Raw genomic sequence first — 26,112 nt, 5'->3', positions numbered from 1 at the left:
CCTGAGCTCCGGGATACTACATGAAATTTTTCAGTGTGGTTCACGGCTTTGCCTTTTCTACCAGCTCCAGCAAGTGACCAACCTTAGTCTGTTTCTTCTTTCCCATCAGGCCCATCAGGTTAATAGATTCCCAAACTAGTTTGGGAGATACTGCTCACTTCCAAGCTGCTGGCAGCATGTAGCCCCCCCCCCCCCCCCCCCACCAATCTGTTCTGTTCCACTGCCCACTCCTGTGCTTACTGCTAGGGTCCTGATACCACAAGAAGCCCTTAACACACTTTATAGACAAACACATACAGAGTTCTTTACACCTCCTGTGGAGGCTAGAGAAATCGTGTTCTACATACATCTGTCTTTTGCACTATCAGAGGAACAGAATCCTAGAGATCACAGAAATAATAGACAATTGGATTTGGCCCAGTGATTTCTCCCTCATCCTCCTTACATGTTTAGATTCCAGAAAGAATGACAACAGAGTTGCCAGGTGGTTCTAGTAGCTACTTCTGGTACTACTTCTTTTGGAGTCATCTTGTGCAGAAGTTGGGCCCAGTTGCTTTCTCCTAGTGAGGCTGCTCCAGTGTGGTTTTGTTCTTGTATTCCTAGTGGCAGATGATTGCAGTGTTGTTGCCTGGTAACTGGAAGGACAAGCAGGGATGTTCTGAGTACAGATTCTCTCAAGACTTACCATATCTGCCACTTTACTTTCTGAATTCTCCTGAAGAAAAACTGGACAAACAGACCAGGTATATGACCTTCTACAAACCCCCTTTTTGGAGCAAAAGTTTCTGATTTTAGAAGTTCAGAGAATAAATATCCCTTCTTCCTGACACCCAGGCCTGCTCGGCAGCCCGTCCAGTCCACCCCTCCAATTTAATCCCATAGAGAAGGCTGGTCTTCTGGGGCTGGTGCAGGACCCATGGCTGCTTTTTCCTGCTGAGTCTTTTTCATGTAAACAGTCACCTGAGAGACAAACATGGTGATTCAGCCTTGGAAATCTCATCCTTCCAGGAAGTCTAGATTCCATCCCCTATTGCAGCAATTTGGGAACCTCCACCTGCCAAGATTTAAAAAAAAAAAGTGTGCTTGTTAGTATAGGGTCTGAAATCAAGTGGAACAACAATGTAAGGTTTGCTTGAAAATTATTTGCATTAACAGCCTTGGAAATTAAAATTGCTTCATCTTTTATAAGTTATAATGTACTTTGTACATTGCGGTCTTGGTGTTTCGTATACGTAGTCTCGTTACACTGAACTTTCTGCAGGGAAAAGCACGCAGCACGTGGACTGTGAGGTATATGCTGTGAGTATGTTTTAGGAAGCCAACTGATGATTTATTGTTTATCCTTCCCACCTTTTATTATATATGTTTTGTATACATTATTTCCTAGACAAATCTACATGAAGGAAACAATTACTTGGATCTGATCATTTCCCTCTGAGCACACTGTGAAAGCAGTCTTCTGTCATAAAACATGCTTCCTCTGTTGCTGGGCTCTTCCACATGTGCTTGACTAATGTCTTTCAAGGAGCTCCAAAATGCCTAGCATGAGACGAATGCACCCCGAAGCAGAGGGCTGCCTCTGCAGTACCTGGAGAGAAGCAGCACCTGCAGAACAAAAGTATAGGATCCAAGACCATGTGTACAGAGTGCATATACCATAATGTGTGAAGGATATACAAGTACCTATTTACCATGAATATACATGTTTGGAAGCTAGTCAGCACAGAGCTGGCTTTCTCAATAAGTGAGCATGTGACAGATGCTCTCACATTCTTCACACATGGGCATATGCACATTTTGTGAGGATTACCTCACTGCAAGAAAGACATCATGTGTTAAATGTCCCTCCATCATTTGGTTTTTTCAATGGGATGGGGTCAGTTAAAGCTTCTCAGGGCTCTCATGCTCGTTTCCAAATCTCACCACTTTTCCTCCATCATTCTTTTAATCACCACACAGACCTCAGTTTTCTCTGTGGGCTTGATAATTGACAATGGGTATCACTCCTCAGTGATATTTAAGTTTCAAAAGGAGTCACTCTAGGCCTGAAATCCATGAGGCAGACCTTGCCAAGATTTCAGAGCCATATTTCTTCAGTAGACAACTGATGGGAAAATATCCCCTTTTCAGACACGAAAGCATGGTTGATGGGCGGAGGTATAAGCTCCAGTTCGGGTTGCCATGTGTCCCCCCCCCCGGCCACTGGGGGGGGACAGGGATGCCAGCCTGCAGGGGGGACCTGGGGATCCTCTGGAATCACAGCTCACCTCCAAACTACAGAGATCAGTTCCCCTGGAGAAAATGGATGCTTTGGAAGGCGGACTCTATGGCATTGTACCCCACTGAGGTTCCTGTCCTCTCCAGGCTCCATCCCTAAATCTCCAGGAGTTTCCTAACCTGGGTCTGGCAGTCATACCCTTACTGTCCCCTGCCAGCGGGGACCTCCTCCACATCCTCCCTTTACTTGCCTTCTTCAGCTGCTTGAGGTTGCTGGAGCGAATGGCAGCCAGAAGCTGATCCCGGGAGTTCTTCTCTTGTGGTGGAAGAGCCTTTTCTACCATCTTCCTCTGAGTTGCCGGGGAAAGAGAATTCCTTATGTTTTCGATCAGGGGAGGGGCCAGGGGAGGGGCCAGAGGGGGTGGAGGTGGGGGAGGGGCATCCGGGGCTCCTGCTTTCTTAGGAGAAGGTTTGGGAGAGGACCAGGGGGACGTTTTAGGGGACGGCTTTGGAGAAGCCTTAGGTGAGCTAGCTGGCAGGCCTCCAGCCTTTGGCACCTCCAGGAAATCCTTCTTCTCCCCCTTTCCCTGAGCCTGCTTCTGCTCCTGCAGACGTTTCTGTCGCTGCTTGTCCATGTTCCTGCTCAGGAGGTTGGTGACTGTCATGCGGGGTCCTGCTAGCTCAAAGTGGTAACCCAGCTTCAGCAGGGTAGTGTTTTCTTTCAGCAGCTTGGCTATCTCCATCTCAGTTTTCCCTCCACAAATGTGCCTCTGGTTGTGAAAGCGCAGCTCTGTCAGGGTATTGTTCTGTAGCAGTGCGCGGAAGATAGCAAGGATCCCTTTGCCTGTTATGTGATTAGAGTCTAGGTTTATGCTGGTCAGAGTCTTGTTTGACTTCAGCATTATGGCTATGGCAAAGGCAACATGATCATCAGCATGGGTGTTGGCCAGTGCAAAGACCTTGACCACAGTGTTGAATTCTAAGGCTTCGGCAAAGCGCACCAGGATTTCATTGTTGATACAGTCAGCGTTATTGACGTTAATCTCTACCATCTCTGGATCATTATTCTTCACTTTTTCCAGTGGCTCATCAAAGATACTGGTAGCTTCATCTTCCTTGTTCTGGTTGGAAGAAGTCTCCTCAGATTTAGGGGGGCTGCCATCACGAGTCACCTCCTTTATAGTCTCTTGGTCTTCTTTAGAGCTCTTCCCATCTGAGGTGACTTTGCTGTCTCTTGGCAATTTCTCCTCGCTTGGTTTAGAGCTTTTCCCCTCTGAGGCTCCTTTGCTGTCTCTGGGTGATTTCTCTTCACTTCCTGTCTTTGAACCCTGCTTCAAAATTGAACTTTTATCTCCTGTTCTTCCTGTTCCTTTTTTGTCTTCTGTCTTCTCAGTGCCTCTCTTTAAATTAGTTGCCTTCTCCTCTTTTCCTTTGTCTTCAGCTAACTTATTTTTTGGCATTGTATTCTTTTCTTCCCCTCTCACTTTGGCAGTTGTACTTTTGTCCTCTGTTTTGTTTTTCTCCTTTGAGACCTTCTTTTCCTCCTTGGAGGACTTCTCTTCTTTGGCCTGTCCAGTTCTCTTAGTACTGTCTGGCTCATCCTTTGCTTTTTGATTTGCCTTCTGGGCATTTTCTTCTTTTTTACATTCTTTTGCTAGGTCAGAAGATCTGTTTCTTCTCAGGTCTTTGCCATGAATATCCTTATGTTTTTCTTCAAGAATCTTTCCTTCTTTCTTCTTCTCCACTGGCTTCTCTTCCTAGCGAAAAGAGAATGACATTAAGTATCCATCAGATAAATGTGCATTGACAATGCAGCCGACCCCTACTTGATCCTGGATAGGGTTATGTTTGTCATATTTACCAGTGGTTAATGAATACCAGAGGTATGGTTAGATTACAGCAAAAGCTAACTTAGCAGCTAGTTAAATAACTTCCTAGCTAGAATGCATTGAGCGGCTGGTTGCTCTATTGTAAAAATCATGTTACTTACTAAGTGTCACAAGGGAGGCAATAGTGACTCCCTGGGGCTGTCTGAGGATGCAAAAGCAGTGTGTGTGTGGGGGGGGGGAGGCAAGTGCTCCTTCTTCCTGTCTGCTGTAGTCACAGACAGAAAAGAGCCGGTGTGTATCTGTAGGGCACAACACTCTCATTGCACATGTGATGCAAAGTCCTCCTGTTGTCCCCCAGAAAACAAAGGACTTGTGTAGCTGGACCATCAAGAGAATCAGATTCCACTTAGGTTTTTTTGTGCCTCTTCCTGAGGGTTGCCAACTTCTAAGAGGGGCCTGGAGATTTCTCAGGATTATAACTGATCTCCAGGCAACAGAGATCAATCCCCTTTGGAGAAACTGGCTGCTTTGGAGGGGGGCTCCTACGGCATTATTGTGCCTTCCTGAGGTCCCGCCGTTCCCCAAACCCTGCTCCCCCCAGGCTCCGCCCCCAAATTTCCAGGAGTTTCCCAACCTGGAGCTGGCAGCCCTACAAGCCCTCCTTTCTGTCTGTGACATCTACTTTCTTTTTAAAAGGCTGCTATGTCCTATGCACTTTCCTTTGAGTACGCTCCACTGAAAATAGTGGGGCCTTACTTCCACCAGGCATAACCTTCCAAGTATTTGCCAACCCGTTCCTCATTTGTCAGTGGCCTAGTTTTGCTTGTTTTGCTTGGCACAGAGCCCAGTCATTTTACCATTACAAGGGGTGACCATTTATAATTTAGCATGGTTATCACGATCTCAAGTGAAATATTTTCAAGTCCCATCGGTCCAATGGGAGAGAAGTCCATCAATAACTATCTCTCATTGAAAGCAACGCTGCTTAGATTTGTAGGGGTAGAAAAACAAATAGATCACAGTGTAAATTACATACTAAATACAAAGAACAGTCACTATGATATATGGACTACTATACTTTATTTGGTAAAACTACATCTGAATTTCACAATTATCATTAACATAGAGAAATAACAATAACAACCCTTAAAATAATTTTATATCACCATGTTCAACAGGGCTCATCCTTATGTTATTATAAATCAATATAAAACAAGATGAGTAAATAGTTGTAGACCCATTTCATGTTACAGCTTCTTCAGAAGTTTTCATTCTTCATTAATTATCTGCCTCGTGTTGCTCTGTGGTTACGTTCCTATTGTAGCAATTCAGCTTTTACGTAAGGATCAAGCCAGTCCCTTTTGATAAGCAAGTACAAAACCTTCTGTTCTGTTACTGGCAAAACGCTCTCCTTCAGTGGGGTATAATGCCATAAAGTACACCTTCCAAAGTGGCCATTTTCTCCAGGGGAACTAATCTCTGGAACCTGGAGACCAGTTGTATGTCTGGAATATCCCCAGCCACTACCTGGAGACTGACAACCCTATGATTTGATGAGATCCTGCTAATGTTTCCCCCTGAGATATTGCTTGCAATGAAATCCCAAGAATGTTTTCCTGGAAGTAAGCCTGATTAAATAAACCCGAGTAGGATTCTGAGTAGAACTACTGAGGACTACTGTCTTAGCTGCAGTGCTCCTGGGCACCATGTGCCTTCTAGAGCAGTGGAAATCATTTTCATGGGAATACTGACAAAATAGAATGATTTCTATTCTCTCAAACGAGATAGTAAGTCTCCAATATATATAAAAATAAATAAACATTAATAACCTTAACCGTAAATAAAAATAATAGTTGAAGGAGATGAACTTTAACTCAGCTCTGTTATCCTGGCCGAAAACCAAACAGCTGGGTTTTCCAATAGCTGACCACTGTCTATTTCATTTATACCCCCCTTCTCACCTGTGTGCCCCCAAAGCAGCTTACTTCATCTCATTCATTTTATCCTCACAACAACCATATGAGGGAGTATGACTGGTCCAAGTTCACTCAGCATGGTTGAGTGGGGATTCGAACCTGGGTCTACACCACATTGGAGCCATAGCCAGCTTGAACCAAACCAACAAATTTGCCCTTTCAGGATTTCTACAACTAGAAACAGATGGATCAAAACATTAGATCAGAATCTGCTTGGTTTATGTGGATCTCCATTTCCAGCTTATGTGTGCCTTCTAACTAAAGGATATTTACAGAAAAGGCAGTCTTTTACATGGTTTTAAGAAAACTGAGCACATGCTATTAAGAAGGGGTTTGCCTTAAGAAATTGTTTACATTTGGAAATAAACAGACTCCATTTTGGGAAATCAAGGATCTCTGTATTTAGTTAAGAGATTACTAGGCTCATTGGCGTTCTAAACATCAAGACCGGCTCTTCTTGTCCTGGAATGCAAAAAGGCCGATGCAATGTCCAACTGGTCTAGGAATTTGTTTGCTGCTGGATAAGAGCAGCATAAGGCTGAAATGCAAGAGCTCCCCACCCCCGCCCCAGATTATTTTAACATGCATGCAGCAGGGCTGACACTTTGTGACTCTGGCTTTCCTGGAAATCAGCCTTTAGAAAGAAACAAGCCATGGATTTGATCCATGTCTCTTATTTTGGATATGGAAGTGGGAGGAAGAGAAGCTAGGAGAGAAGGTGCTCTGCTGTCACGCAACTCATCCAGGGCTTGTACACGGGTGGTTCTTCTGTCTGTCTCTGAGCACGCAGACTGAGGTCCCAGGGTTGCCAGCTTCTTGGTGGAGCCTGGCAGTCTCCTAGAATTACAATTGACCTCCAGACTACAGAGACCAGTTCCCCTGGAGAAAATGGTTGCTTTGGAGGGTGGGCTCCGTGGCTTTACCCTCCCCCCACACACACTGAAGTCCTTCCCCTCCCCAAACCCTAGCCTCTACCCCAAACCTCCAGGAATTTCCCAACCCAGAGTGAGTCAGCAACCCTGCTAGGTTCCCAAGCAAAGCAGGGAGAGGTGACGCTCTGCTTGAGTCAAATGATAGCAGAAGTAGAATCAGAGAGGGGAAAACAGCGTCCCAACCAATCTGTCCCCGTCTTCCCCAGCCATTTCTCCCCCCCCCCCGCCGCCAACCATTTCTTTCTATTTGTAGAGCTGAGTAGCACAAGTCCTATTACAAGCTAGCAGAGTCACAAGCCAGCAGAGACCTGAGTGGAGAGGGTGAAATGCTACTCTACCAGCTTGTTGGATTCTGAGCATCTGGACACCAGTCTTCCGTTCCTGTAACATGCAAGTGAAAAATGGATGGGCAGCAAATACAGCAAACAGAAACAGCGTCTCTCTGCAGTGGTGGGATGGACCCCCATCTCTCATGAGAGAAGTAGGGTTGCCAGCTGGCCTGGAGGAAAATGTCCTGGAAGTCTGCAGCTGAAGCTTTTCACAGCTTGGAAGCGAATAGCATCCCATTAACCCTCAGTTAAAAGGACAGGACATTTTTCTCCCGGCCTTTTGACAACCATAATTAGGAAATATCATGTGGCCCTTACGGAAAGATTCGTATCTTGCAGAGGAACCTCTGTCAGCCAAATTACCTTCCTCATCAGCCCAAGCAGCTCCTCTTTCAAAATTCTTTCCTGCAAACAAACTATTTCTTAAGCTCAAGCTTATGTAACCAGTTTTCCAGCTGTTTCCAGGTACATTCAGTGATGCCCGGCCGTCATGGTCATGCCTTCAAGTTGCTATCAGCTCCAGCAATATCCTGCCAATATTTTGGAACATCCATTATCTTGCTAGACTGCCAGGGGCTGTTGCTGCTTTTGTTCCAGCCCAGTCATCGGAAAAGTCACAACCAGGCCAAAAAAAGGAATTTCCTTTTATGGAAGTAGGGTGACCAGATACATAGATGTATTTGGATGTCACATCAAAGTGTGACATTAAGCCAGAATGTGCACAGTCCTGGCTTGTTGCGATGCTCACAAATCTTACTCTGCCCTTACATGGAATGCATTGGAGGAACTCAGGTTTGATACTTATTCCATAACATAAGTACACAGACATGCAGTTTAAAAAGAATGAGCTTTTCCTTCACAAAGCAGGGGTTCTTCAGCATTCCCATTTCCCTCACTTGTTTGTCCATATTGCTTCAGGTTCCCCCCACCTTTTCTTCACATGTTTTGCTCCCTCTAGTGGTCGATTTTATATTATAGTTCTGTATGCGTGGGATATTTAAACTGCAATTTTTTAATGCCAGACATACAACAGTGGTGCAGGCCTATAGCTAGCCAGGGGCAAGGGGGCTTGCCCCCCCCCACAGATGTGTGCAGCCCTCTCCTGGTAGATGCCAGACCCCCAGTGCAGGCGGGGGGGGGGGGCGTCGGTTTTGCTACTGCCCCTTTCCATCCCCTCCTGCTTGGCTGCAGCAGCAAGTAGCCAGTGCATTGTCATGCTGCAAAGAGCCCATCTGGAAGGTGCTGAGGAGCTGGCGGCAGATGGCTCTATGGCACGGTGGGATCTTTGTCTCGCTGGCCATTACTTTGGAGGTGCTGGGTGAGTGGCTTGTGAGGCAGTGGCAGGAGGTCCCTGCACAAAGCACAAAGTGCTTTTCTTCCCATCTCACATGACCTGCACTGAAGGGCTGCTGGCAACATCTGAGGAGGAGGGAGCCCATGGTGGCGGGCTGTGCCCGGCCCCGTGCTTGTGCCCACTTCCTCACAACGAGAGCTCATTCAGCCACCTTGTGGCCTGCCTGGTCAGCATGCACCACTCCCTCTACCTCTGCGTCTGTGAAATCCATACTGCTGGGTGATGCCTTCCTTCCTATAGAGCTCTGTTATGCACTAAGAGATCGGATTGTTCCAGTCCTTATCAGCCATCAAAGAACAGAGCGACCCCTGAGAATACAGAAGTGAGTCAGCCCTGTTGTGCACTGCTATGAAAGAGTCAGGAATCCTTCTGTCCTCCTTTGCATTGGGTCACTCTTCATGCAACTTCTGATGATTCCGGAGCCCGTTCAGGGTCTGAACCCTATGCCTGATTCTCCTACCAGCCCCATTCCTCCTGCATACAGAATGTCTCTGGAGTCACCCTGCCTTGCAGCTATTGGCATGAACTTTGCCTCTCTTGGTCCTGACCTTTCTTTAAAAAGAACCAGCCTGGTGCCTGCACTGATTAATCACAAATGTTTTGACAAACTGAAACGCTGCTAGTTCCTTCTAAACAGACTAAAATGAACATTGGTGTTGCTGCTGCTTGCTGGCTATAGCAATCCTCGGTCCTACTCAGATGCTTCCTTAAAAGGAAAAGGAGACTTGGGAGCTTCTTGTTTGGAATCTGGGCACTAATGAGCCTTCCTTGGTCCCCTCTTGGGTGCAGCTAGCCTGCTGGATCTGGGCCCAAGGGTGACCGTGTGCAAGAGTTACTGGGCAGGGACATACTGATTTACTTAAGCTGACTGTACACTTTAGCAGGTGTTTGACAAGGGAAGTGACATGCACCCTTTGTTTTCAGCATTTTTTAGCAGACAGAACTTAATAAAAGAGGTCTCTCTTCTTCAAGTGTAACAGAGGGGTCAGTAACCAAGGCTACAAGTCTGAAAGCGGTTGTTTGGGATGATTCCAGACTGGAAGTTTTGCCATGTAATCTGCAGCAGAAAATGACATGTAGAAGTGATGCAGTCCCCACCACGCTTCATCACCGGTCACTGGCTGTTTCCACGTGGGTGTTTTGGCTTCTTTACAGCTGTTTTTTTGGTTCATCCACTTGATAGGTGCAGTCAGACGGCGTGCTGAGAGTGGGTTAAACTGCTCCGGTTCTAACCGGATTATATTTTATCTGGATAATTGATCACACTTACCTTCCTTATCCCGCCTCACTGCACAGTCATGTCACTCCCCGGCATCTACACTACCGATGCACAGGAGCGTGCATTGGCGGTTTTAAGAATTTTTTTCTCAGTTTGCGCATGCGCATAGGCACTCCTTTGTAGAATGGGGGGGCAAAACTATCATGGTGCATGCGCAGAACCACCAGGGTGAATCAATCCAACCTCTCCAACAAAAGACTTCCCTTTAAAAGTTTGACCCAGAAATGGCCTCCATGAGATCCCAAACTCATCTAAACTCTAAAACAAGTGACCATTTAAATGTCATTTTTCTAAACGCAGTGGCGGAGCTCCGCCTATGCGCACACCACCAATGCATAAAAATGGCGGGTGAAAAGCGGAAGCCTCGGGCAGCTTTTGAGCAGGGAGGGGGTTTAAACCAGAAGTGGCTTGACACCGGAGGAGTGATTACACAGGGGGGAAATGCGGCTTTAAACGGGAGAGCTGAGTAAACACCACTTTGGGACCTGGTAACAAAATACTCCGGGTTAAAGCGGTTTTGAGCCAGAAACCAATGGTTGGGGACGGGAGGCAGATGTTGACTGTGTGATCGTGCATATAAAATCCGTTTCTGAAGCGTGACGACACCAGATCAAACGGCACGTCTGAACGCACCCGATATCTACACTTTCCTCTTGTTTCCATGCCCCCCCCGCTTTGCTTTGCTTTGCTGTTTCCAAAACTTGGTTTGGTATGTTCATTTTGGCAAGACTGCAGTTAAAGTGCCTTTGGAAGCTGTATAGTCAGAAAAGTGTACATTGTTGAAGATCCCTCCCACATCGGTGCCATTTCCATTGCCTCAGCCCTTGTGGCCACCATTTCTCCCCAGTCATCAAAGGGCTTTTTAAAAACATCATGAGTTGATTGATATTCTTTATTTAAAACATTTTTAGCTGCCTTTCTCTTTTGTGGAACTCAGGGCAGTTTACAATGTAAATAAAACATTATGAAAAACAATAAAAACAATACTTCTATAACCCACAAATGTCACAGATTAAAAACTCCAATTAGGACATGTATCTGGAGAGGTATTCTCTCAATGCCAATAAAGGTTTTGTGTGTGTGTGAGAGAGAGAGGTATTCGCACAAGTATGGTTGTAGATAATAGTAACCCCACAATACCCCCATGACAGTCAACCACTCAGTCTGTGGAACTGTTATTTTAATGCAACAAGATTCAAGCTGAGATCAATACACTCCTGTAATATATCAGTCACTGCCAAGCTGCAGAAAGATCACACGGCCACCAGCAGCTTACTAAATAGTGCCAACTGCACCTTTCAACCCCATAGGTGTCAACAGTTCCTGAAATGTCATCCGCTATTCAATTACAGTTGGATGCGAACCACTCAGACAGTGTGAAAAAGGAAATTTGATTGGCTAAATAATATAGAAACACTGTTATCTAAGAACAAACTTTAGGATGATCAGATGAGGCATCTGGCATTTCAGGCTTGGCAGAATCAGCCAAGAATCTTTGTTGTCATTTATTCGATCTCAGGTTTTCACCACTGGTCTGAGAACTTGCTCAGGGACAAAGACTGTGCATGCAACTACAAGCCCCCTATACCTTTGATCATCAGCTTGCATGGGCTTGCCTGAGACTCTGACAGTGATCCCCTGAGTTCTACCCTATTGATGCTCCTGCCTACATAATGTGGAATACACAGGATGGGCCTGGGTTCCCCATCTTGTGTAATAGATGTGAGTTGCAGGCTCTCTTCAAGTTCTCACATGTGCAGTCAGATTGTGACTGTAGCACACTTGGTGGAGGAGTTTCAGCTCCCATGCACCTGTTTTCCTGACCTGAAATGGTCTGGGTGAGGTGCTATTTGGCCTGTTGGAGATACCCACGAGTGGGTCAAACAGAGACCCCCAAGATTGTTTCAAAATGAGAAAATGGCACAGGAGTGAAGGCTGAAGCCCCTTGTCCATACACACACCACAGTCACATTCTGACTCAGGCCCCATGCATGCTGGAACTGAGGAGCACTCACAACTCATCTGACTGTTGCACCATCAGGATACAGGATGTGGAACCCATCCAAGACCCATCCCGTGCATTCTGTAGTGTGTAGAAAGAACTCACGGAGATCTGGTATTACTCACCGCTACCAGCGATATAGAATTAACTCACCACAAGATTTAGAATTAAAAAGAATTAAATTATGCAAGATTTAGAATTAAAAAGACCTCAGTTATAATAACATTGAACTGTCTATAACTTAGCTCGCTATAAAGGTAAAGGTCCCCTTGCTCAAAAGCCAGTCGAGTCCGACTCTAGGGTTGCAGTGCTCATCTCCGTTTCAAAGCCGAAGAGCCAGCGCTGTCTGAAGACGTTTCCGTGGTCATGTGGCCGGCATGACTAAACACCAAGGTGCACGGAACGCTGTTACCTTCCCACCGAAGTGGTACCTATTTATCTACTTGCAATTTCTTGCTTTTGAACTGCTAGGTTGGCAGGAGCTGGGGCCAGAGACGGGAGCTCACTCCGTCATGCGGCACTCGGGTCTCAAACTGCTGAACTACCGACCTTCCAGCCTGCAGTTCAGTGTCTTAACCACTTGAGCCACCGCAACTCCTCGCTCACTATACAATGCCACATAATATACTCTTTCTCTCCACAGCTATGGAATTTTGCCTGGCTAGAACCAAGGCAGAAACTACCAAACAGCAAAGGGATGAAGCACATTTAATACATTATGCCCAGTGTTCCCTCTAAGCTGTGCTCGTGGGCAGCCACTCATTAACACAGGAAGCCCTGCTCAGCAGCAATCTGGAGCCATGCAGGGTCTTGCACTGCCCATTGCCCATTTTAAGATTACAGCAGTTATATTCAGCTCAGGATGTGCACTGCTTCACTCAGGAGGGGGAGAAAACCGAGGGAACATTGATTAAGCCTTAGCTCTAGGAATCAGGTAGTAACCAGGAATGCAGAATTTCACTCTACCATTGTCCTCTGCCAGCAGGTGAGCACTGGCCCCCTATGGCTTTACCTATGTCTCTGAGTGGCCAAACTATCCCATATGAACCTTCTGAGAGATGTCAGCTCTCAGTATATCCTGGCTGCCATCTGGCTGACTGTACATCATGGTTACCTGGGTTCCTATTGTTCCTGCCTCCACTTCCTTCCTGTCTTCACCTACATTTCTGCCTTGTTTCCCTGTTTACTATAGTGGCCTGCCAACTCTAGGTTGGGAAATTCGTGGGGATTTGAGGGCAGAGTTTGGGGACAGAGCTCAGTGGGGTGTGATGCTATAGAGTCCACCATCTGAAGCTGCCATTTTCTCGGGGGAAATTGATCTCTGTAGTCCGCAGAGCAGTTGTAATCAGGGAGATCATAGAATCATAGAATGTTAGAGTTGGAAGGGACCTTGCAGGTAGGCCTGCCAAGTCCCCCAGCGGGCCGGGTAAACCCCCACCCAAGAGGCCCGTTACCCAACGCCAGCAAATCTGGCCCCCTGCACTCTGCAGGAGCATAGCCGAAAGATAGCCCTACAACATATCCAAAAGATGGCCGTCCAGCTTTGGCGCTTGAAAACGTCCAGCAAAGGAGCATCCACCACCTCCCGAGGCAGTCTGTTCCACTGCTCAACCACTCCTGATATTTTCTCCTGATATTTAGCCGGTAACGACTCCCTTGTCATTTCCACCCATTAGATCTAGTCTTGCAATCCGGAGCAAGAGAGAATAGATCCACTCCATCTTCTACATGACAGCCTGTATAGGAAAATTGATTCCTATAGCCCCTGCCTTTCCCCCTTTTGGAATGTATGTTGCTGACCCCCTGTTGCTTTGATTTCCTCTCGAAGCCAGATGGCGACCATTTGCTTGAATTGCCCCCCATAAAGCACATGCCTCTGCTGAAGCATGGCAGAGATGCACGTAGCATCCTGGATGGGAGGAGGTCAGGGATCATCTTTCCTGCAGGGGATGGTCCTTTCCCCACCCATTCACCATGACAACCTAGCATTGGACACACCCTGGTCTCCTTCAATTGGCTCCTGGCCAGAGCTAATTTGAAGACTCAATTGCAGTATATCTAGTTAAACCCTATGTAAAATCTGTCTGTTCTGTTCCTGCTATGTTCTCTGCTGATCTGTGTCTGTCTACCTTGAAATGCTGGGTCTCAGCCATGTGGCCTGAGACAAAGGACTGGGTTGTGCAGCTCAACACATGGCTGCATGCTAGCAAAGATGGACCTCTTGTTTCTAAAGATACTTGGACTATTCCAATGGACTTTGTACTGGGACTCCTTGCCTGTGGATCACCCTGGTAACTATGCAGATTTCTCTAATGTTTAGTTAGGGCCAAAGGGCCATAAGTTTTGTTATTTTCTAATCTTCTCTAGTCTGATTGCTAAGTTCTGTGCTAAATAAACTTTATTCTGTTTATAGTTGTGTCTGATTGATGTACACTTGGCTCCAAGCTTTAAATCCTGTTGCTTGAACTGCTTTGCCAGATTGTGCTACCTTACTTGCTTGCTAAGAGTATTCTTGAATAAGCCCCAGAGGCCAGTGAAGAGTCTGAACCTTGCTCTGCACTGGAAGGGGGACTATAGTTGAAAGGTTCTGGTGGCATGTGTCTTAAATCCAAAGAGAGACTATCTCTCCTGGGTTCTTGTGTAAATTCATTGTCTCAGTCAATGATCCTTTCCCTTTCCATTCCTGGATTGGTCTGGGGGAGAGACAGGATCGACACAGCCCTTCAAATACTTGAAGACTGCAATCATCTCCCCTCTAAGCCTTCTCTTTCCCAGGCTAAACATACCCAACTCTCTCAGCCTTTCCTCATAAGACTTGGATTCCAACCCTCTCATCATCCTGGCTGCCCTCTTCTGGACACGCTCGAGCTTGTCAACATCCTTCCTAAAATGTGGCGCCCAAAACTGGACACAGTACTCCAGGTGAGGCCGGGCCATAGCAGAATAGAGCGGAAGTACCACCTCCCTTGATCTGGACATAATGCTTCTGTTAATGCATCCTAAGACTGCATTAGCTTTCTTCATAGCCACATCGCACTGCAGGCTCATGTTTAGCTTGTGATCAACCAGAACACTTAGATCCCTTTCACATGTGCTGCTGTCAAGCCAAGTCCCTCCCATTCTATATCCGTGCCTTTGATTTTTTGTACCTAAGTGTAGAAATAAGTTCAATTTCTATTGAAATTAATTTCGTCTCCGCCCACGGTTCCAGCCTATCTAGATCATTTTGAATCCTGACTCTGTCTTCTTCAGAATTAGCATTCCCACCCAACTTTGTGTCACCTGCAAATTTGATAAGCATCCCCTCTATGTCTTCCTCCAGGTCATTTATAAAAACATTGACCAACACCGGGCCTAGGTCCGAGCCCTGTGGCACTCCATTCGAGACTTCCCTCCACGTAGATGCAGAGCCATTTACGAGCACTCCTTGGGTACGATTTTTCAACCAACCATGAATCCATCCAATGGTTGCACCATCCAGCCCACACTTAACCAGCTTATCCTCAAGGATATCATAAGAAGCTTTGTCAAATGCTTTACTCCTGGCCCCACCTGGAGGCTGGCAACCTGTATAAATGGAAGATCTGAATGGTGGTTGTATCCAGTGAAAGAGTTAACCAGAGGAGTTGATGGAGCAAATCTTTCTCCACATTCCCTTGGTAGCTGCTTTCTTTCCCCAAACTCTTCAGACATTTGTGAAAGCGTTGCAAGAAAAATGTGCCACAGGACAGGCTCTGCAGTGATGAGGGAGACTCAGATTCTATATATGTAAAGCGTAAGTAGACATAATGAGTACATGCTCCATGCTTTGTTGTGTGTTAGTTTCTCTCTATGCGTAGTTATTGTATTTCTTTTTCCTTTTCTGAAAACTAATAAAATCTATTATAAAAAAAACCCTGCTGTTTCTCCTTCGCCATTTGAATCCATGGATGAGGAAGAAAGAAGCAATTTTATCTGAGTCCCCCTCATTGTTGCACACCTCTCATCCTGTGGGGCGAAGCTCTCCTGACCCTCAGAAGGAGTTTTGGAATGAACAGCAGGCTGCTAAAGGAAAGTGGGGGAAGATCTACGACTTCAGCTCTTCCTGTGACCTCTTCCACTGGATCCAACCCACAGAATACGTGTCCTAGAACTGATCCACAGCCTAAGCCCAGGCTAATGTCTGGGAATACTGCCTACCCGCTAGGCTCCTGAAAGCAATCTGGCAGAGGGGGTGCAGGGGTGTACACAGAAGTAAGACATTTTGAAGCCATGGTGAATGTGTGTGGGGGGGGGGACGCCCTCCTGGACAAGTAAATTTCGAGTTGCTGTAGATTTTCCAGGTTGTGTGGCTGTGGTTGTAGAACCTGACGTTTTGCCAGTAGCTGTGACTGGCATCCTCAGAGGTATAACACAGAAAGATGGAGTACTCTCTGTGTCAAGGACACAGCTACTGGCGAAACGTCAAGTTCTACAAATGCCAAGACCATGGCCACACAACCCGGAAAATCTACAGCAACTAATGAACTCCGGCCGTGAAAGCCTTCGACAACATATTTTCTATTCACTGCTCCAGACTTTATCTACGCTCACCGTCTAGTTGTCCCCAACTTTGTTTGTTCATTTGGGAAGTCGCCTTTTAAGGCCTTTGTTCTAGCAAGGCAATTCCCAAGTTGCAGGTGACTCATATCTTTGGACTTTCTGTCAAGACGTAATGCAATGCTGGCAATGGCAGACAGACAATATTGGCTACCCGTGACGGCCAGAGATCCCAGCAAGGCTGACCAGCTGCACTCTTCCTCCTTTCCAGGACCTAACAGTAAGAAGCCCTGAATATTGGGAATAGCCTGTGCAAGTACCTGTTCTTGATATTTCTTTTTGCTTCTGGCCAAGATTAGAGAATTAGAAGCCTTTATGACTTCTTGAGAGATCTGGCCTTTTCTAAACTTAAGTTTATCCAATAATCAACCTTTTTAGTCAGGGGTCGTTTCGTAGAAAAAGAGCTAGGGGAACTCATTAGCATAACTCATTAGCATATGCCACACCCACTGACATCACCGGAAGTGTGTCATAAGGCCACACACCCCGCCCCCAACGTCCCGGCTGCCGCTGCCGGCCTTGCAGTTCCACTGCCGAGCCCCATGAGGGGCCCGGCGGTGGACCTGCAAGGCCGGCGGGAGTGCAAGGAAGCACCACGAAGGCCCTCCCTGGCCCCAGGCAGGCAGGGGTGGGGAGAGGCGGGGAGGAAGCAACTTACCCTCCCTCTTCTCCTGCCTCCTCCTGGCTGAATGAGGGCCGGAAGCGGGGCGGCCGGAAGCAGGGGGCGGGGCTTCGTCATGTGCCCCGCCCCTCGTACCTCACCCGGGGGAACTGCGATCCCCCGCGATCCCCTCCGAAATGACCTCTGTTTTTAGTGAATATGAGGTTATTAGAACCCTTTTTATTAGGTTATTAGGAACAACATCACAATTCCATTGGCAATCTAAATGTTTCACAACTAGAAATACATTCTTCAGCAAGAAAGTGCGTTTTACATGGCTTTCTCTCATTGCTTCACAAGGCCATGTCTTAAATGCATACATATAGATTGAGGCTAATACTAGCATCTTCATGCAAGTTTTCCCCCCCTAAAGGTCAGAAAACTGAGTTGCTCAGCAGCTGGTATACCTATTATGGGAACAATCCTAAACAGCTCTACGCAGGAGTAAGTCCCATTTCATTCAGTGGTGCTTACTCCCAGGATGGTCCTGTAAGGCTGCATCCTTACAGTACAACCTGTGGGCTTGGCCCTTAGCAGAGAAAATAAATGTGACTATAAACCCTTATTAAGCAATGTTTGTTTTCATCAAGGCATACATTTGGAGATGCATTATTTAAAGTTACCTGTCCCTGGAGGGCGGATTATAGCCGATCTTCATCCTAAAGCCAAAAAATGACATTGCCCATGTGGGGCTAGAAAGTACTTTGACATAAGCTTCCTGAGTACTTTCTTGCTCCTACCATTTAGAAATTAGGGTATTAGGTATATTTGTCATGTTTCTTATCATGGTGGTATAGTTATGTTCTTAAGAACCAGAAGTCAATGAGATTAACATTGCCAGAGAGTGTGAAGTTAACCTAACCCAATATAAGTATAAACATTCTCATTGATAAATTGATGACCTTAAGAAGCTAAATATTGCCTAACTATCACAACTAACACAATAAAATAACAGCAGCTAATAACAGCAGCAGTTAGTAACAGCAGCCCAAGTACCTTGTTGGTTGGGAAACAAATGTCTTAAAAAATAAACTAAAAGAAACTGAGCAGAAAAAGTTTAATACCTGAAAACAGAGAGTAAGACCTGTGCAGATACCCAAGCAAGCCAAAAATGTTCAAATTAAAACTGTGTTTGAAGGGGGGGGGGCAAGAGATAGACTTTCTTAGGATCTTTCAAACTCAGGGTTGTTTGGGCAGCTGGGAAACAGTCAGAGGCCTTACATAAATTGGAACAAGCTGTAATTAGGGAGGGGATTGCCATAGGAATGCCAGACTCCATCGTAAACTACATGTAGCATGACATAATGACTTGCTGTCACTGGCAGACGACTGCTGGCAGCTGACACATTAGTGTTTGGGTGAATATTATTTATTTATTTAGGAGATTTCTATGCCACCTTCCCAGAGTCCTGCTTGAGATAATTTATTATTTTAATTATATTGATAGCTTACAAGAACAATAAGCCATCGAAGCAATACAGTATCATAAAGGGTGCTGCAAGCATGCCTTTTTAAATACCAAAGATAAGATGCTTCCCAGTGAGGATTCTCTGTTTTGCATTCATTGCCACTGTGAATGCAGAAGTATTTGCATTGACAGCAGATCTTTCACATGAGAGTTTTCTGTGCACCTTTCCCTGTCAACTGCTATTTCCCTACCTCCTTCCCTGCTCTGCCAACACAGGGCTTAAAACAAACACATACAAGGTAAATTGTACAGTGTTGCAGCGTTACAGTGCTATAGCAATTAGTGATTTTTTAAAAAGCAGGAATTGCATCTGTTGGCGGCTGACTGAGGGAAAATGGGACCAATGTGGGTTGAAAATGCACACTTCCTGTCTAGATTTGCACTTGAATTGCGGTCTTTCCAAAAAGATCATAGCAAAGCAGTTGTGGGAAAGAGCACACTGAGGAGGAGGAAGGAGCATGATTACAGCATGACATGGTGGGACTGCTCCAATTGCCCCCCATGCAATCTGGACACCAATGTGAAAAAAAAAGAAAACTTTTTGTGGAAGCAGCCATAGTCACATGGGAGATAAGGGTATAGTGTATCATCTGCAAGTTTTCCTATACAAACTATCTCCATGCAAGAAAAGCTAACATGTAGCCACTCCTAAAATCCACTGCTCACTTTGCATGTCTGCTTTTATGAGATTCACAGCAACAAATGAGCCAAATGGGGACTCAAAATGTGCACTTCTTAAAGGCATCTCTGGTTGCTACTGATGCACAGTTTGCAAGGAGCAAAAGAGCACTTCAAAGGGAGGGAAAAAACCCTTCACCCACAAGAAAGTCTAAAGCATAATCCTGTTGTGTCCTGGGAACCACCACTAGGCAGTGGCCAGGTGAGCAGAGCTTGATTCCTAAAGAACAATAGAGGCTAGGCCCCTAAGGTCCACTAGGGGAACCAATAGAAACCTTGGCGGGAGATTCAAACCCCCCAATGGGATCCAGGGGTGTTCCCTTGGATATATATATAGTTGGCCACTTGGCTGTTTGTCTTTGTCTTTGTAGTGTGAAATACTGAGTAAACGCGTGTTTCTTATGTCATTGTCCGAGTCGTGATGTATCGAACCAAGTACTTTTTTGTTGTTCAGTCGCACAGTTGAGTCCGACTCTTCGCGACCCCATGGACCAGATCACGCCAGGACTTCCTGTCTTCCGCCGTCCTCTGAAGTTTGCTCAATTTTATGTTCGTTGCATCTATGACCAGGGGTCGTTTCGTAGAAAAAGAGCTAGGTGAACTCATTAGCATAACTCATTAGCATATGCCACACACCCAGACATCACCGGAAGTGTGTCATAAGCCCACACCCCCTGACATCACCGGAAGTGTGTCATAAGGCTACACACCCCGCCCCCAATGGTCCCGGCCGCCGGCGGCAGCCTAGCAGCTCCACTGCCGAGCCCCATGAGGGGTCCGGCGGTGGACCTGCAAAGCAAGCGGGAGTGCAAGAAAGCCCTGCAAAGGCCCTCCCTGGCCCCAGGCAGGCAGGGGTGGGGAGAGGCAGGGAGGAAGCAACTTACCCTCTCTCTTCTCCTGCCTCCTCCTGGCTGAATGAGGGCTGGAAGCGGGGCGGCCGGAAGCAGGGGGCGGGGCTTCGTCATGTGCCCCGCCCCCGTACTTCACCCGGGGGAACTGCGATCCCCCCCGAAATGACCTCTGTCTATGACACTGTCTAACCATCTCATCCTTTGCCGTCCCTGTCTTCAAATCCCCAATATTACAGAACGCTACTTTAGTTGGAATCCTACTTTAGTCTGATCCATGAAGATAAAGGCCATCTGGGACAGTGCATGGTAAGGAAACAACTGGAAGCTTGCATTCCACAGGAGAGTGCTGGCAGTCTTACAAAACCACGGACATCCCTCGCCCAGCTCTGACCACAGATGCTGCATAGAACATGCTTGAGAGTAGTGAGCCCAGCTGGTCTGGGGAATGGAGGAAGAGGCAAGTTCATTCCCCAGCTCATAGTCTTGTTTATCACTGTGCACGTTATAAGTGCACTACATGGTACTTTTGCACTTCAAGGGCAATAAATGTGAAGGAAGAGGACAGGAATATAATAAGAAAGAAGTTCATTCTCAAGTTACAGCATGGGAACAAACTTATGGGACAAAAGGACCAAGTATGAACTGCATAACCATCCCATGCTTATCTAAAAGGTTAATGAGTTATGCCAAGACAACTGATCATGTAAACAAACCCTCAGAATTTAGCACTCCAGCAGAGGGAAGCACGACTAAGACTTACCTCTGCTGGCATTGCGGTGCCAGAGGTGGGGGAGGTCGGATGTAGATGAGCCTGGCTGCATTGCGCCTTCTGGACCTACATGCACGCCTCCCCCATTTTGGGGGGCTCCCATAAGGGGCCTTGGGGTGTGGACACTCACTCAGCTGCATGGCCAGGCAGGGGGACCTCCATGTGGCAGGGGGACCAGGTAGAGCCTGGCACCCACATGTGTCCCAGTATCCTGTCATTCCATGGGCAACCCCTAACAGGTAGGCTGGGGGAATGGATCCATTAGGCGGCAGGCAGATCTGTCTCCATGCTGCGCCATTTGCTCCTTTTGGTTTGTGTTAATAAATAAGCTGTGGCCATGTTTCCCCAAAAACAGATTGTGTGTGTGTTTAATTCTATCCGGCACATCTCCTCACCTCTCCCGGAACCCCACAAATGTGGTTGGGGGTGAGCTGAGGACAGTGGTGGTGGGGAACAGGTTAAGCACCAAATCTCCCATTTCTCTGACGCAAACTGCCCCCGTCTATTGCCGCTTTGCAACAAAGAAACAGCTGCCAGGGTTGTTATCAGAACAGCGATGCAACTTGTAGTTCAGCCTGCGGGTTTCCCCTGAGTCAGGACTTCCTTTGCAAGCCTGGGATTCATCATGATCCTTTTATACTTTCCTAAAGGGGAGCTGTCCTTTCGAGCAATAGGAAATAAAGGTTAATTGATGCCCCTCATGCCTGACTACTTCAGTTTGAAGAAATCAGAGACACGCTCCTTTCTATTTTGGGTTGTTTACAAACAGCTTCCTGGTTACCCATGGCTGTCCTGCTTGCCACAGAAAACGAAGATGTATCATTATATAGCGAACACACTTGCAGATATAATGTGCTCATTTGAGAGTAATAGGGAACCGAGAGCATAAAGACTCTTCCCTTCTCTCTCATTGCATAATAAATTCAAAATGAATTTTAACTACTAGGGCTGACTTGGCTCCATTTGGTCCAGGAAATTGTTCAATATTTACCATACAAGGGATTCAACAGATGCAAAACCACTTATTCCTCACAGAGGAAACATATGTGGCTACAATGAGTGGACGCTGGGTTTGCAAACTCACACACAGCTGGCAAGTTCTTACTTGGGGATGTCTGGCTTGACCATATCTCTTCTAGAAGGTACATACTTTAGATAGCAATAAACCTCTGCTGATTTAAAGTGAAGAAGATTAGGTCCGTAACCTGCTTTTAACTCACTGAAATGTTAAGTGAAACCAGACAAGCTCTGAAAATGTTGCAACAGCATTCGTGAGTCTTCTAATTCATACAACTACAATGTGGAAAGAACCGCAATCTGATATTGCAACAAGGAGCTGGAAACATGAGACACAGGGACGTGTGGAGGGTGTGTGTGTCTGTGATATGTCAATTCGACATATGTGTACAGCAGATGAGAGAATTGTGGGGTAAAGACATACTGTGTAATCCAGGGGTCCCCAACATTTTTAAGCCTGGAAGCACCTTTGGAATTTTGAAAAGGGGTGGTGAAAACCACCGCAAAAGGGCTGCTGCAAGAGGCAGAACCAAACAGAATACCTCCACACCTCCTGGAAGGAACAAAAGCCTGAAGGAGGAATGGAACCACACACTAACTAAATAAAGCCAATATGTTTGCCAGTCTGCCTGATCTTCCAGGGGAAAATCCTTTTATTTTAATGAGGACAGCTAATAACAAGCTCTGCATTACAGTGGCCCTGCCTACTTTCCCAACAAGCTCAGTGGGTGCCGTACTGGGGAACTGTCAGACCCCTGCAGCAATCAGTTCCCAACAGCTTTCATTCAAAAGAGTAAAGTTTATTGAGACATTGAGCATATGCAGGTATCTTAACCATTTCATGTTAGAACTGAAGAAAAGCACACGCAGCAAGCAGTTATACATTATTCAAGGAGCCCCCCTGATGGCCCAGGGCCAATCAGGGAACAGGTAGAAGCCCACTAAAGTAATGGGCTACTTTTCCCAAGAGAAAGACTACACCAGTCACTGAAGGTCATATAGAGATAAAAGGAACATAGAAGACACAGCAGAATTGAAACTTAACATTCCAGAGTCACTCCCACTCCTATGGCAGCCAGGGCTTGCGAAAGGCCTAGCTGACAGGAACCCTGGTATAGTCCATACAGAGGAATGATGTACAAGGCAACATACAATGTGGTACCTTCTTTTTGGGGCACTACTTCTTGCTTGTATGGTTTGGTTCTGAAATGACCACCAAAGGAAAGAAAAGCATGCCTCAGCATGCTTTAAGGTATTATCACGAGCCGGTTCATGCCCATCCCTAGAAATGGCCCTAGGTAACAAAATAGCCACCATGAGCTAGGGGCAACCATATCCACTGGCCCACACTTTGATGCAAGGTTCTTTGAACTGCAGACAAAGATGCTACTTTCTACTACTCAGACAGATTCTTGTATTACCCTTTCATTTTAGACTTAAAAATTGATTTTACTGCAGCATTCATTTACTGTATCAGCCAAAGAGAACAAACCATGAGGCAAAATACTACAATCTGTGTCATATTGCAGTAGTGCCTTTCCATGAGGCAGGATAAAGCTCTAAATACAATTCAACATCTCACCATGACAGAAGCCCTAATTTTCCAAAGCATTAACAAAAGCTGAATCACATGCTCTTATGCACAGACCAGAAAAAGTAACTGGGAGGAGACGGTGCAAGCAGTGTGCACAAATGGTAGGGCCTCAGCTGTGGCCAAAGCCACATTGTCCAGAAGTCATTACCCTCCCAAGGAAAGTTACAAATTAAGAATGCAGAATTTCAAGATTATGGTAGCATACCCTGAGGTGGGGCAACTGTCAGGGCCCAGGGTTTCTGGCAGGGCCCATCGTCACAGACCTGCAAGTGATGTACAATGGTGGTACTTCTGGTGGGCAAAATAGTGGCATTCCTATCTGCACACACCACCTAGCAGCACTATTGGAGAAAGGACAACCAGTCAGTAGGAAGACTCACAAATGGGTGGAAGAAGGAAGGACACACAAGCAGGTATAGATATGGTTGGGCAGGTATATATATGGTTGGGCTGGAAGGAAGGCATGAGAGTGCGTGTGTGTGTGTGTGGGTCCTGGTGGTGGTCAGAGGAGGAGAGGGGGCCCTTGAGCCCTCTGCCCTGGGCCCCCCCAAAATCTGGAACAAGCCCTGATGTTAAGTCCTCAGAAAGGGAAGAATGAAAGAGGCACCAGATCTTATTCAACAGGTGATTTTCCTCCATATGTGTGAAAAAGCAGCATGTCATAACAAATTTGGCTCCTGTTGCAGCTGGTACCTGGCACTTCAAAGGTGCTAATCTCCTCATTACCAACAAGTCCATGAAATAGGAAGGGAATGGATGGGATTTTTTCCTCTCTCTCTCCCTCCAGGGATAGGGAGAAAAGAGTCAGCTTGCAAGATCTTATTACTGCAACATGATCTGAAGAGCTAGATTTACCAAATAGTTTGACGACCAGCCAGTGCACTTTGTCTTCTATAGTTTAGTACCACACAAAGTCTAAGCTTTGAGCTTTGCATAGAAATGTCACAATCTGTACCTCTTGCAATCCACTGATTTCTGACCCTACTGTTGACTACTATTTTTCCTCTGTGCTCATAAACCAACCAAGAATGCACTCATGCATATGATGAAGTGGATTCAAAGTCTAGCAACCCTGACCCAAACACATATGTCAACATTTTAAATAATGCATAAATGTAAAGATTTGGCAACATATCCCAACCCTACAAATCTATATCTTTTGTCCTCATAACTACACTTTGACCCTTGCTGCTAACCTGAAAGCAAAATCAATGACATTAGGTAAGGTTATCCTGAAGCGTGCATTTTTTCAAGCAAAACCAGGAATACATTGCACTACTGGCATATTTTAAGGCATCATTTAAAAAAAAATCTGCCTTTTGAAGACTGTCCCTTACGTCAAATATTCCCAAAGTTTTCCAAATCATTCAAGCTTCTCAATGAGCAACAAAGCAAATGCAAATTACCAGTTTGCTTGGCATAAACTGCCCTCTTGACTTTATCCCGGGGTATATTATTCATACAGAAATATAAAGGTTATTTGACCCCACAGTACACTTCATATTTTCTTGAGAAGGCCCCAAGAAAAAAACAATAACTTTATTAAAAGTAATCAAAACGTCTCCCTTCCCCAGACCTCCAGTGCTGAAAATCCATATAAGGATGATCAGCCTGCCATACTAACTGGGAGTTGTGGGGGCTTACATGCAAGAAAGAAGCTCTCTATTCATGTAACAGTTCCTGTCCTCCACCCATTGGTCCACAGGTCTGAAGATAACCTGTGAGTGTACAGCTTGTATGATTCTGCCTTTTTGGATCAGTGCTTGGAGGAAATTAGACTGAAGCCTGGACCATGTTATCCTGCTCCCGACTCCATGCATTGATTTGACCAACCACTGATTCAACCTACTAATGCCTTTGTGGAAAACTTTGCATGTTTCCTTCACTCTTTGAGAAGCATTGGTTCGCATACTGTTATGTAGTGGGTAGCCGCATGGATGAACGACAGACAACGACGTGGTGCATAGCACGCTTTATTAGCACACAACAAGACAAGAGATAAACGGCCGGCAGGCCAACTATATACACACCTGGGGACCGCCCCTGGTCACCATTGGTGGGTTCAAATCTCCCGCCACGGATCCCATTGGTTCCCCAGAGGAGGGACTAGGATCCTAGTCCCTATTGTTGTTCGGACTGAAGCTAGGGCATATGCGCTGACCTCCGGTGGCGGTCCGCGGACACTACACCCCTCCCCCCATAGTCCGGACCTTGCCCTATGAAACATAGTCTTTCAGGTACGCTGGAGGCTGACGTGCCCTTGCTGAGCATCTGGGTCCCTGTGCTGGGGCCTCGGGAGGCCTGACCTCCGGGGCGGGTGCTACCGGTGGCGCCGGGGCTTCCGCGGCCGCAGGTTCGGGCTCCGGGGGCCTCTCTTCGGCAGACGGGGGCTGGGTGCCCCGGAGTGAGTTCTCTGGTGCAGGCGGGGTGACATCCGGGGCCTCCGGGGAGTCCTCCTCTGTGCTACCGGTGGCGCCGGGGCTTCCGCGGCCGCAGGTTCGGGCTCCGGGGGCCTCTCTTCGGCAGACGGGGGCTGGGTGCCCCGGAGTGAGTTCTCTGGTGCAGGCGGGGTGACATC

General features: G+C 46.5%; 1 protein-coding gene across 1 annotated transcript in view; it reads right to left on the bottom strand.

Annotated features, from left to right (window-relative positions):
• Positions 1-220: 220 nt before the first annotated feature.
• The window catches only part of LMOD1 (leiomodin 1), a 37,942-nt gene continuing 12,050 nt past the window's right edge, over positions 221-26,112 (bottom strand). Inside the window, exons 2-3 of the mRNA XM_015408202.1 lie at positions 2,469-3,974; positions 221-1,054 (exon numbers count right to left, since the gene is read on the bottom strand). Of these exons, the coding sequence (XP_015263688.1) occupies positions 1,028-1,054; positions 2,469-3,974 (1,533 nt within the window). The 3' untranslated portion in view covers positions 221-1,027. The remainder of the gene's footprint in view (positions 1,055-2,468; positions 3,975-26,112) is intronic.

This window comes from Gekko japonicus, unplaced genomic scaffold, assembly GCF_001447785.1.
Source record: "Gekko japonicus isolate JY-2015 unplaced genomic scaffold, Gekko_japonicus_V1.1 scaffold211, whole genome shotgun sequence".
Classification (NCBI taxonomy): domain Eukaryota; kingdom Metazoa; phylum Chordata; class Lepidosauria; order Squamata; family Gekkonidae; genus Gekko; species Gekko japonicus.
This window is presented reverse-complemented; position numbering and strand designations above follow the sequence as displayed.